Source organism: Chelonia mydas, chromosome 6 (assembly GCF_015237465.2).
Source record: "Chelonia mydas isolate rCheMyd1 chromosome 6, rCheMyd1.pri.v2, whole genome shotgun sequence".
In the NCBI taxonomy this organism is placed as follows: domain Eukaryota; kingdom Metazoa; phylum Chordata; order Testudines; family Cheloniidae; genus Chelonia; species Chelonia mydas.
Window position 1 is genome coordinate 62,473,624 of NC_051246.2, and position 11,700 is coordinate 62,485,323.

The 11,700-nt window shown below is 47.8% G+C and overlaps 1 protein-coding gene across 2 annotated transcripts; it reads left to right on the plus strand.

Moving 5' to 3' along the window:
• The first annotated feature begins 1,382 nt into the window (after positions 1-1,382).
• Positions 1,383-9,848, plus strand: FAM180B (family with sequence similarity 180 member B). 2 transcript variants are annotated; one of them, XM_027832361.3, is made up of 3 exons: positions 1,383-3,434; positions 5,692-5,771; positions 8,629-9,848. In XM_027832361.3, the coding sequence occupies exons 1-3, from the start codon at positions 3,347-3,349 to the stop codon at positions 9,070-9,072; spliced, it is 612 nt and encodes a 203-aa protein (XP_027688162.1). In that variant the 5' UTR covers positions 1,383-3,346; the 3' UTR covers positions 9,073-9,848. The 2 variants fall into 2 exon arrangements, with proteins under 2 accessions (XP_027688162.1, XP_043404585.1); XM_043548650.1 differs by lacking the exons at positions 1,383-3,434; positions 5,692-5,771 and adding an exon at positions 7,038-7,916 and having other exon boundaries at positions 8,629-9,835.
• Positions 9,849-11,700: the final 1,852 nt, after the last annotated feature.

The following is an 11,700-nucleotide window of genomic DNA, read 5'->3' on the forward strand; positions in this document are numbered from 1 at the left end:
CTTTCTTTAGGCTGCTATAACTCCTTGTGTTTGGGACTTGACTTAGAGCTGCCTTGTCTAGTGAAGGACAGTTGTCTTCAGCATAGTCATGAAAAGTTATGGCTTTTCTTGTGAGAGGGAAGCAGTAGTCAGAGCAGTCAACAGGCCTTCTAGGTTTTATACAATTCCCAGCTTTGCTTTGAGCCTACACATCCCACCATCTGAGGTGATTAGGTAGAAAATATTCTTGTGGCCACTGCTAGAAACATGACCTATAAAACATGACCTGGTGCTGTTGTTTGGTGGGAATATAGAAAGCTATGGGACAGCATGTATTGTGCTAGAAGTAGTAGTTTTTGGCAGTTTATCCATTATTGCAGATAGAACTTCATAAAGCATGCTCCCTGCTGCAACCCCACAAAGTTGCTTGGGGCATAGTACCATGAACCATAGTACATGTAGCCTTTTGATAATGTTACTGTGATAAGCCAGAAAAATGAGGGATGGTCACTGAAACAGAAGGAAAACTCTTGCATGAGTGGGGAGCTTGAGTGAGATGGGCAAGAAGTGCAGGGCCCTGCCAAGCTAAGACATAATGCTAGGACTGCTAAAGGAAGTGGTGGTAGAGTCCAAACCGCTGTCCTAATGGAGTCAGAGCACAGCACTTAGCTTAAGGACAAGCTCTTGGCTACCCACAGATTCATAGATACTAAGGTCAGAAGGGACCATTATTGAGTCCTGCACAACACAGGCCACAGAATCTCACCCACCCACTCCTGCGAAAAACCTCTCACCTATGTCTGTGCTATTGAAGTCCTCAAATCGTGGTTTAAAGACTTCAAGGAGCAGAGAATCCTCCGGCAAGTGACCCATGCTCCATGCTACAGAGGAAGGCGAAAAATCTCCAGGGCCTCTTCCAATCTGCCCTGGAGGAAAATTCCTTCCCAACCCCAAATATGGCAATCAGCTAAACCCTGAGCATATGGGCAAGATTCACCAGGCAGATTCCCAGGAAAGAATTTTCTGTAGTAACTCAGATCCCACCTCATCTAACATCCCATCACAGGCCATTGGGCCTATTTACCATGAATATTTAAAGATCAATTAATTATCAAAATCATGTTATCCCATCATACCATCTCCTCCATAAACTTATTGAGTTTAATCTTATCCAGAGTATTTACTGAGGAAACTAGGGTTAATACTGGGGCCAAATCCTTTCTGGTGAGAGAAAGCTGGGGCTTTATAACAGTGTAAAGCCATGCTTGTAGCTGCAGCCTACTCACTCATCCATGTTATCCTTGGAGACTACAAGGCCTCACTTAGTGCTGCTCAGACTAGTGACTAAAGTGCTGGTGGAGCTGGAAGGGGTAGTATGTAACAATAAGGGAGAGGAGTCATGACCTAATGTTGGTTGGACCAATGAGAGATGGGTTTGCATTGCCTTGAAATATTTCAAGTTCTGTAGGAAATGTACATTTTTTTCCTCCACTGGAGAGCATGAACCCAAAGTTGTCCATGCTCAGGTGTCTTCAGAGCCCTAGTAGGGACTGGTAGATCCCACTGGAGGAACAGACCAACTTTCCTCACAGCAGCTGTGTTTGAAATGCTTTGGGATTGCTACTGACCCTGACAAATGCTAGCATGAATTAGCAGAGCAAGGCCCAGTGCAGTGATCTGATCTACTTACAGATGCGCAGAAGAGGAGTAGCCAGAGAATGCTGTTAGCTTTACCTGAGCTTCTGCCTTAAACTCAACAAAGAAAAAAATATAAACTATAACTAAATACCCTCCTGCGGCAGTGGTTCTCAAACCGATATGTGGAGAATTTGCTGGTGCTCCACAGGGAACTGCCTGATCACATACTGCCAACTTCCACCCCAGTGCTAAATTGCATTAAAATCACCTAAATATTTTCCTAACACTAATTTTGTATGCCAGCAACTGCTGTAGTTATTGCAAGCAGAGGATGTAATGGCAAAGGGGAGAAGGGGAGGTGTGCTCAAGACGATCTCTACTACAATGTTCACTCTCCAAAAAAGGTTGAGAGATCCCATCCTAGATTAAAGGGTTTAACAAGGAGTAACTGGATCTGAAGCAAGTGAGGAAGAGTAGCCTGACTTTAGAAATCCAGGGCTATTGTAAAAATACAGCCTCCTTTTCTAGCCAAACTATAGGCAAAAACAGTTTCCCTCAGGAGAGAGATTCAGAGCCTCCCTATTCCTAAGCCACTGGACTTTCTGTGGATCACAAATACCTCTTCCATTGGGTGGTATCTCCTTTGTAGCTAATGCAACCATATTAATTGCCAGTGGCAGCCCTAGGCCCAGGCAGCTGCATAAGGCCCTGTGCTACATGCTCAGACCCAAACCACCAGCCAGAGCATTAGCTCTGAGCCTCAGTACAATAGTCTAACTGATTCTGGTGGCAGCATATACATCAGAGTGGAATCCTCTGTCCTCCTGCTAAAAAGGTGTATACTTCAGTTCTACCTCCTGTCTTCCTAACCTAGGTTTGTTTGTTTTTTCCAGAGGTCACAGAGCCTTAGCATGAGTGGGACTGTAAATGAGGAAAGGGGCTGTCAGGGGTGCACAGGGCTAGAGACCTGGTAATAGCTGGGGAGTGATCTAGGTGGGATTTTGTGTATATATAACTACAAAACTGAAGGCTGGTATTGTTTATTGAGATGCAGAAGTCAATCACACAAGTGGACAGTGAGTTAACTGAAGGCTGATTGGCTTTTGTCTTTGTTGTCTGACAGATCATTGTACTAAACTTTCCCTCCAGGAAGGTTTCTACAGTTGAAAGAATGACCTTTCCTTTGTCAGCCGGTATATCTTGGATGCTGTTGTCCTGCTGTGGAGCCTATACAGGCTGCCAGCCCCATCCTGCTGTGACATTTCAAGATTGTTTTTGAAATTCCAAACTCAGTAAATGGAAAATTTAAAAGAAAGCCAAGGAGCTTAGGAGAAACATCTGGGGGGAGGGTATCCACACTCTACAGCGAAATTAGATTAAACTCCAGTTTGTCATGTGTTTAAATGGAAAATCCCTTGGAATTAGAAACTTCCCATTAAAATACTTAGGTGGGAAAAAATCAGAATTTGGAAAAGAGGCTTTAAGAATTCTGCCAAAAACTAAACAACAAAGTCTTACAGTTTCCAGATTGCAATGGAAAATACCCTTTGGGAACAGAGAATTCAACAGCAGGCCCTTCCCAGGACTGGAGTCAGAGAGAAGGAGAAGGGAGGATCCATTCCAGCAGAGGCTGCTGTGATCAGACAAAGGGAGGAGAGAAGCCACAGTAAACAGCTCTCCCTTCACCCAAGACATTTATCTACAGAACAGGTGGGGACCCTTACCTGGCATGGCACTCCTGCTCCAGCTGCAGCTCAGAGCCTGGCTGTGGACAGCACTGGTCCTCTATGTGTTTGCTGGATCCTGGAGGCAGACAGGTAGGAGGTGCATCTGCAAGGGAGGAGGCTGCTCTGCAAAACAAATGTGTTTGGGCAGTTCCACTGGTGCTGGGTTTTACCTAATTCCCCAAATAGGCCGGTGGGCTGGCTGTCCTGACAAAAACAACTTTCTGTGAGAGAGCAAATGAATTGTGCTCCATGTTGGACTCTATTCTGACTGAGGGAAGAGGGATGGCAGAGTTTGTCTCCAGAGAAGTTTGAGAGTGCTCTACTATTTATTTATACTAATTTGTCCCCCCAAATGCCTTTTATGCCCTTACAGTCTTTGTTGACACTACATCTTTCAAAATCAGAGGGTCACCTGCTGAATTGTTTCCTATGAAATACCCAGCTGTCCCCGGGTGAGAGACCCACTGCCAGTTAGTGTGAGGCAGACCTGCCATAACTCTTGGAGGCAGAAGGAGAGACTCCTTCAGCCCCTGCTGAAGAAAGTTTTTCCAGGTGCCTTTACAAGGCTGTTGATTAGGAAAGACTGTGAGGGAAGCCTTGTGAGAAGAGCTTCTATTTCTGAAGAACATTGGGCCAATTATTTTCATATATTTTTTGTTATGTTTTATTTATGTATGTTTTACTCAACCTTCTACACTGACACTGGAATGTATTTTTAAAATATTAGTAAGAGTGATTAGGGGGTTATTCTGTTGGTTCATTGAAACCCTGCAGTTGGCTGGATGTCCCCAACTATAGAGATCTGTGCATTTAGCTGTGGTCAGAATAGGCAGAAGGTGAAATAGGAATCAGGTAGCCCCTAGGAGAAGTCTAGAAAAGCAGCTCTCAGAGGGTGCAGTATCTTTACCTGAGCTATAAGCCTTGCTGGAATGTGCACCGAGGAGACGGAAACAGCAGCTCAAATCCCAGCTAACATTCTGAAAGCACATCTGGCTTTGATCAGGCAGCCTGCAGCTGTGTAGAGAAATTAACCTTCCCTCAGGCAGAAGGGAAAGCAGTATCCATCTCTGAACAGCTCCTACCATCCTCAGGGGGAGCTTTCCTCCAGAACGGAAAGTTGGAAGCTGGTTTTGGTAGCAGCACCATACAACTAAAAGATTAAATCACATTTCTGTTTGTTATGTGCACCTGCTAATTTTAACACTTCAGATCCCACAGAAAGATATGCTGAGTACTTACGACTAGTTTACCCAATATCAGCTCTGCCTCCTTTCTCCTCACATGAGAACCAGAAGATTGCCTCCCCGCCCAAAAAGACAGCCAGCCTCCCATTCCCTCTCTCTTGCTGCCAGCACTGCTTTTCTGCACACAGAAATTCTGTGTTCCATGCTGGTTGTCTCCTAATCCTGGCCCACCCAATGTGATCCTGCTTCCTCCTCCCTGGCCTGAAGGAGTCTGGAACTGGTAGAAGGGGAGTTAGTATACATTAGCACACAGGCCAGGAGAAGAGGGAGGGCTGTGCCTCAGAATCCTAGTTTAGTGCTACCTTCCGGTGGCCAGAAACTCTCCCTCCCTGATGCAGCATTAACCTCCCTCAGCTTAAATCCCCTTGAAATGAGCGAAGGCCCCAGGTGACATCCATCCAGGAATTAGCTGGTCTCCTAATGGTTAATCATTTCACTGCACAATATGAATTCCTGGAGGCTGATGCTACAAAACAGTCATGGAAGGAGATCGATTCAGAATCTTTCTCAGACCAAATGGGACAGATACAAATCCCAGCATGGAGGGTTTTCCCACAGGCTTACCAAAGCAGATACTTTTGCTCGTAACATCCCAGGTCCAGAATGATACTGGCTAGGAGTAAGGGGTCAATGTCCTGAAACCTTCCCTTTCCTTTCTTGAACTTGCTTTATCTCCCTGATAAAACCCCAATTCTGCTCCCCCAAATCCAATGGTTAGACTATTTGGCACTTAAGGTACATCTACACAGCAGCTGGGAGGTTTAATTCCCGGGGGGGGACATACACATGTTAGCTTTGTTCAAGCTAGTGTCTAAAAGTAGCTGTGTGGCTCTGCAGTATCAGGGATGGCTACCCTGAGCTGCTGCAGCCATGCTGCTATTTTTAAGCACTAGCTCCAGGAGAGCTATCAGCTGTATGTCTACACATGCTGAGAATTACACCTATATAAATATAGAGCTGCTGTATATTTATACCCTTAAATACCACAGGCATAGGCACCTCAGAAATATCAAAGATAGACAGACATGGTTACTGAGACACAATAGGAAGGATGCGCTAAGCTGTTGCTCTCTGAAGCTCTGTGGCTCTTTAATGTTTTCCAGATGGGCAGCTTCACTCCGAGGACCATGCTGATGTGAATGTGTTTCATAACAATCTGGAGGATGCCAACGTCATGCTAGAGGTTATTTGGGTTATGCTGTGGGCTTGTGGGAAAGGATGAGAGTGTGTGAGCTCCTGTCGGGAGATTCTGCCCAGTCCAGCTTTAAACACCCAAATGTTCTGCTAGTTCTCATTGCTTTTCTATTTCAAGAGACTCTAGAACAGGGGTTCTCAAACTGGGGGTCAGAACCCCTCAGGGGGTTGCAAGGTTATTACATGGGAGGTTGTGAGCTGTCAACCTCCATCCCAAATCCCGCTTTGCCTTCAGCATTTATAATGGTGTTAAATATATAAAAAAGTGCGTTTAATTTATAAGGGAGGGTCGCACTCAGAGGCTTGCTATGTGAAAGGGGTCACCAGTACAAAAGTTTGAGAACCACTGCTCTGGAAGATGCCTTAGTGTACATCTCGGCAAAGTCACTGCCATATTGAATGAGATGAGTGAGGTCCAACTAGCCCAGCACCGTCTCTGTTGGTAGCCAGCACCAAATGCTTCAGAGGAAACCCCACAATGGATAATTATAGAATAACTTTCCTTAACCCCTGTAGTTAGTTGTTGGCTTATGCTCTGAGGAAGGAAGGTTTAATTATGACATGTTTAGGGGGGTGAGTGGGACAGGTCATTCTGCAGTAGGAATGCTTATTCAAATGAACTGAGAGAAAGCAGATAGGAAGGAGCCCTCGGAGCAAGGACAGAAGGTAGCCAGCTTGGTGCCAGGGTTAAGGGGTAGACTTACCTGAGAGTTCTGGCTTCCTGGTCAGCCCAGTCCTTCAACTTCTTGATGGGACAATAGGGGACACCCAGTGTTGCTGGAACCAGAGTTGGTCCCAGGATATTATAGAGACAAGGGGGGGGGGGAAGGTTGGGCTAATATCTTTTAATTCACACAGAGTTTTCTTCAGGCCCCTCTCCCCAGCAGAAGTTGGTCCAATAAAAGCCGTTACCTCCCCTTCCTTGCCCCTCTCATAAGGTGCACACAAAAGCAAAGCTTCTCGTCGTCACAACACGTCCCACACGGTGGCGCCTTTGGGCTGATCCTGCTGATGGTGGGTGGATGAATAAACGCGCTGCGGGCGAGCGGGCGGGCGCCGCGTAGAGCCTGGGCCTGGGCAGCGCGCAGGGAGCGCGAGAGCGCTCGGAGCTGCCGCGAGCTGAACTGTATTTCCAGCGACGATTGTCCCAAAGGCCGGTCACCAACCTCGGGGCTGGCCTGCGCCGGGCACCACTGTAGCGAAATGCAGACTTCCACCGGGACTCGGGGCACTGGGCAGCTCAGATCGCGAGGATTTCCCCTCCCCCAGGGTGACCAGATTAAACAGAGAAAATAACGGGACACATGGGGGAAGCGCAAAAAAAAAAAAAAAAAAGCGGCCGGAGTTGGCGAAGCAAAACAAAAAACGCCGGAGCGGCCAAAGCCGCGATATCGTGACAAATGGCGCCCCGACCGTGCATCGGTCGGGACGCGGGACGAAGACCTAAAACTCGGGACAGTCCCGATTTTATCAGGACGTCTGGTCACCCTACCCCGCGCCCGCAGCGAGGACGCAGTTTGGATCAGGGTGCTTGGCCCTGTGCTGCCCGCTCCTCTCTGCCGGAGAGCCGGTGGGGCCAGGGGCCCAGGCCGGCGTGATGCGCCCTGCCCTGCTGTTCTGCTCCCGAGGGCGGGGGACAGGCAGGGAGATGTGAACTCTGCCCGGGGAGAGAGGACACAGCTACAACAGAAAGAACATCCAGGGGCCAACAGCTGGGTGCCTGCTGCGCCCGACGTAGGAGAAAGCAGCAGATGCTGCCTGGCTTCCCCGAAGCTAAGGGGAAAGGCCAGATACAAATTGGGGGAGGAGGAGGACACATGGAACAGGGATGTAGACAACTGGAGGTTTGAGGAGAGGCAGCCATCTCCCACCCCCAAATGTAGGGATTGCATTGACAAAGGCAACGCTGAATTTGGAACAGAAGCTCATTAACAGTGGACAAATTTAGTCGCTACAAAACTCATGAAAGCAATATTCAACCGTCACAGTGTTTTTGTTCTCTCTGGTTCCCCCATATGAAAAAAATGGTCTTCGCCCCTGTCCAACACAGAGAAGTGCCATGCAGGAGACAGAAACAGGGAACTTCAGGGAGCAAGTTAGGGAAGGAGGGAGGAGAGCTGGCCCTCAGAGGGAGGTAAGAGGAGTTGCTGCCCAAAGATGTCAGATGGGGCTAAAGCATTGCCAGCCCTTGTGATACTACCCTGACTCATGATTCTGGGGCCTGGTTTTAAGCTGCTCAGGATCCTAGCAATAACTTCTCTGTGATTTCCCTTCTCCCCTCATAATAAAATTAGCCACTCTCTCCCATTATTTTGAATGGTTTGGAAGCCAGGCTACCCTTGGCTAATATGATCAGGCAGGCTGCTATGAGGAGCAAATGAAGTAAGAAGTGAGGGAGGGGGATAAAGAGGATAATGTAGAAGCCTGGAAGAGAGACCAAGAAGGAGTCAGACATGTACAGGCTGGACAGAGATGTTGTTGGGTATAGGGGAGGGGAGGCCAGAGAAGAGCACCATAGGAGGCAGGGGAACTATGGGATCAGAAAGGAAGAACAGGGCAGATGAGAGGAACTGGTTGGGGAGGTCAAGGATAGGGTAGGAGACAGACATGCAGGAGCCTGAAAACAAAATATAATTTGTTTGTTCAAATGTGCATGGTTTTACCTTTAGCAATCATCTTTGCCTATTGTACTGCATACCCCACACATCCCCCTCCCCAACCTCCTTTATACAATCCTGGATTTGCTAGGGGTGGCAGATCTCTTCATAATCCCTGCAGGAGACCCTCAATTGCGGGACAGTGGTTGGCCCTAGACTTCCTGCTCTCATAGTGCCCTTCTCTTTCAGTTGCTCTGGGAAGGACTGGAGATTGAGGCTAACAAGACAATCAGGCTGCAGGATGAGGAACTGGCCTCTCTGCGCCCAGCAAAGCGATTTCTCCAGATCTTCCAGCACCAGGTTCCCAAGACATCAGAAGGGATCAAGGAGCAGCTGAAACATCTTTCACAGGCAGATGCCCCTCTGAGTCTAGTAGAGTTTGATCAGCTTCTCTTCACCAGCGTTTACTGCGCTTATCAGATTCGCTCCATTCAGGGCCTGGACAAAAATCTCTGGATCAGTTTCTTTTCTCAGCTAGTTGATGAAATCCTCCATGATCTCTGCAAGGGATTCTGCCCTGCAAATTCCACTCTCCTGGCTTCCTGGCCCTGGAAGGAGAAGCCTTTTTATTTAACCTCACTGAAAAAGTCTTATCATTCCAGCGTGGCCATGATGAAGAGAGGCACTGAGTAAGGAGATTGACATGAGGAGATTCAATTGCATTCTTATTATTATGAGTGCTGACAGTCATCCCAGATTATGCTGGTTAATGTGCGGAAGTGCCACCATTCTTCCTCTTTTGCTTTCTGTATCGTACTGGCAACATTCTAGGCATTTATCCAACCAGCTATTGCCCCATCTTTAAATGTGAAACAAAGCCTGGGATGTCTTCTTAGGATCTCCATAGAAGACACACTTCTGAGATGCACTTCTGCCTTGATCCCTGATGGCCATTAGAGATGTCACAGCACTTTTTGCAGAAGTCCAGGTATTAGCCTGTAATGGCTGAATTCCATTTCAGGTAATTCCATTTTGCCTCCCTAAATTCCCTGTGGTTGCAGTTGGATATAGTATTTTTCCTTTACTACAATAACTCACTGTATAGCATAGTTGTGCTGTTCATACAGCTGCTGTGTTCCACTTCATAGGTGGCTACACTCTGTGGTGATTCATATTAAGTTCTGACTCATTTTATGTCATCCCATGCCAGGTGCCTGGAACAGTTTCTCAAGTAATGTGCACCCATTTCCTTCCAAAAACTCCTGAAAATGTACTGATTCTATGAACCCTTCTGGTATAGATATCGTTCCCCATTTTGTATTAATACAGAGTGGGCATTTGCTTGTATCTCATCTACTAAACTTTTGAGGGTAGGGATCCAGTTATTTGTTCATCAGATTTTACCTCTTCTAGAGAGTCTTCTTCTACATCTGTGGCACTTTACAAATAAAGTAATTGGAACAATACTGTATATGTACAATCATTATCTTTATAATCAGGAATTCAATCAATGTAGAGCTCAGTTATGCTTCTTTGTCATACTCCTTGCAGCATGGTATTAGCAACATAAATTCAGTTAGTCCAGGTGAGTTTTACTGGTTTCTTGGTTTGTGCTGGGGCTCCCATTTACACTGTAGATGCACTAACCCTGAGCTTCTACAGCCTGCGCTTTGCTGGTGAGGGTCATACTTCCCACACAGTTTCACTAGACCAGAGGTGGGTAAACTGTGGCCTGTGGGCCACATCCGGTCCGCAGGACTGTCCTGCCCGGCCCCCGAGCTTCGCACTGGGGAGGCTAGCCACCGGCTCCTCCCCCGTTGTCCCCCGTCCCCGACAGCCAGCACTCTGGGTGGCAGGGCTGCGCACTCCTGCAGGACAGCACAGCAGCATGTCTGGCTCCGGCCAGGTGGCGCGGCTGCCAGACATGCTGCTCTGAGCGGCATGGTAAGGGGGCCGGGACCGGGGTCCAGGGGTTGGATAAGGGGCAGGGAGTCCCAGGGGGCAGTCAGGGGACAAGGAGCAGGGGGCAGTTGGATGGGGTGGAGGTTCTGGGCGGAGGGGGGGCAGTCAGGGGACAGGAAGTTGGATGGGGGTGGGGTCCTAGGGGGACGGTTAGGGTCAGGGGGTCTCAGGAGGGGGCGGTCAGGGGACAAGGAGCAGGGGGGATTGGATGGCTCGGGGGTTTTGAGGGGGGTAGTTACGGGGCGGGAAGTGGGAGGGGGCAGATGGGGGGGGCGGGGGCCAGGCTGTTTCGGGAGGCACAGCCTTCACTACCCAGCCCTCCATACAGTTTTGCAACCCTAATGTGGCCCTCAGGCCAAAAAGTTTGCCCACCCCTGCACTAGACTCGCAACTTCCACAGAGGAGCCACTTTCAGAAATGCATGCAGAAAATGACATTCCCAACAGCAACAATTAACTTTTGACCTAGTTTATATTTTTCTCTCTCATTATCTGACAGATGGAGATGAGAAGCAGTATCCCAATAATGACAGGCCCAGAAGCAAGATGTAGGTTTTGGGGCACGGAGAATGATTTTAAAGGTCAGAGTTACAGTTTTACAGGAGAACAGGGAGTTTGCAAAGCATAGATCTTGAAAAGCATGTAGAAATTGGGACCAGGGTCTTATTTCATTCCAACTCCTGGAAACTGGGTATAAAATATAACTGCTGCCTCATGCTATAATCGTACACTTCTTTGTATACCCCTAACCCTAACCCTTCACCCATTTATGGAAGTCACTTAGTCTTTTAAGGGTAAGATCTCTGTGGGGGTCTTGCAAATGAATGTAGTTGGGGTAGAGAACTTGAAATGAACATAAGGCTGGGTTTGGGTTTCACAAGACGGTGAAAGATTTGAGACCACAGTATTGCTAAGGCTTGAGTAAGGCTTCCAGGTGAGATGCCCTTTCTTGGTTGAGACTATGGGATTTGATATGAGGACCTCAGATAAGGAGGTACTGTCTGGGATTAGAGTTTTCATGGGTGGTTAGGGCAGAGGTTTTGTCTTCTCTTGAACAAAGACTGCCAATGAAGCCAAGTTGATGCCAAGTTTCAGCCAAAGTTTAGGCTGAGACCTATGAAACCTTATTGAATTTGGGAGCCAAGCCAACGTTTGAACACAGCTCTCACACAAGACATTAATCCCATAGCTCTGAGGTGCCCCCTAATAACCATTGCTCCAGTGAACTCTTGGTTCCCACCACCTCTCACACTACTGTGCTACCACTGCCCTGAGCCCCCTGCAATCTTAGTGCCACCCACACTGGTCTCTCTATTACAGGAGTGGGGCTCACTGAGACACAGTGTGGAGCAAAGGCAAG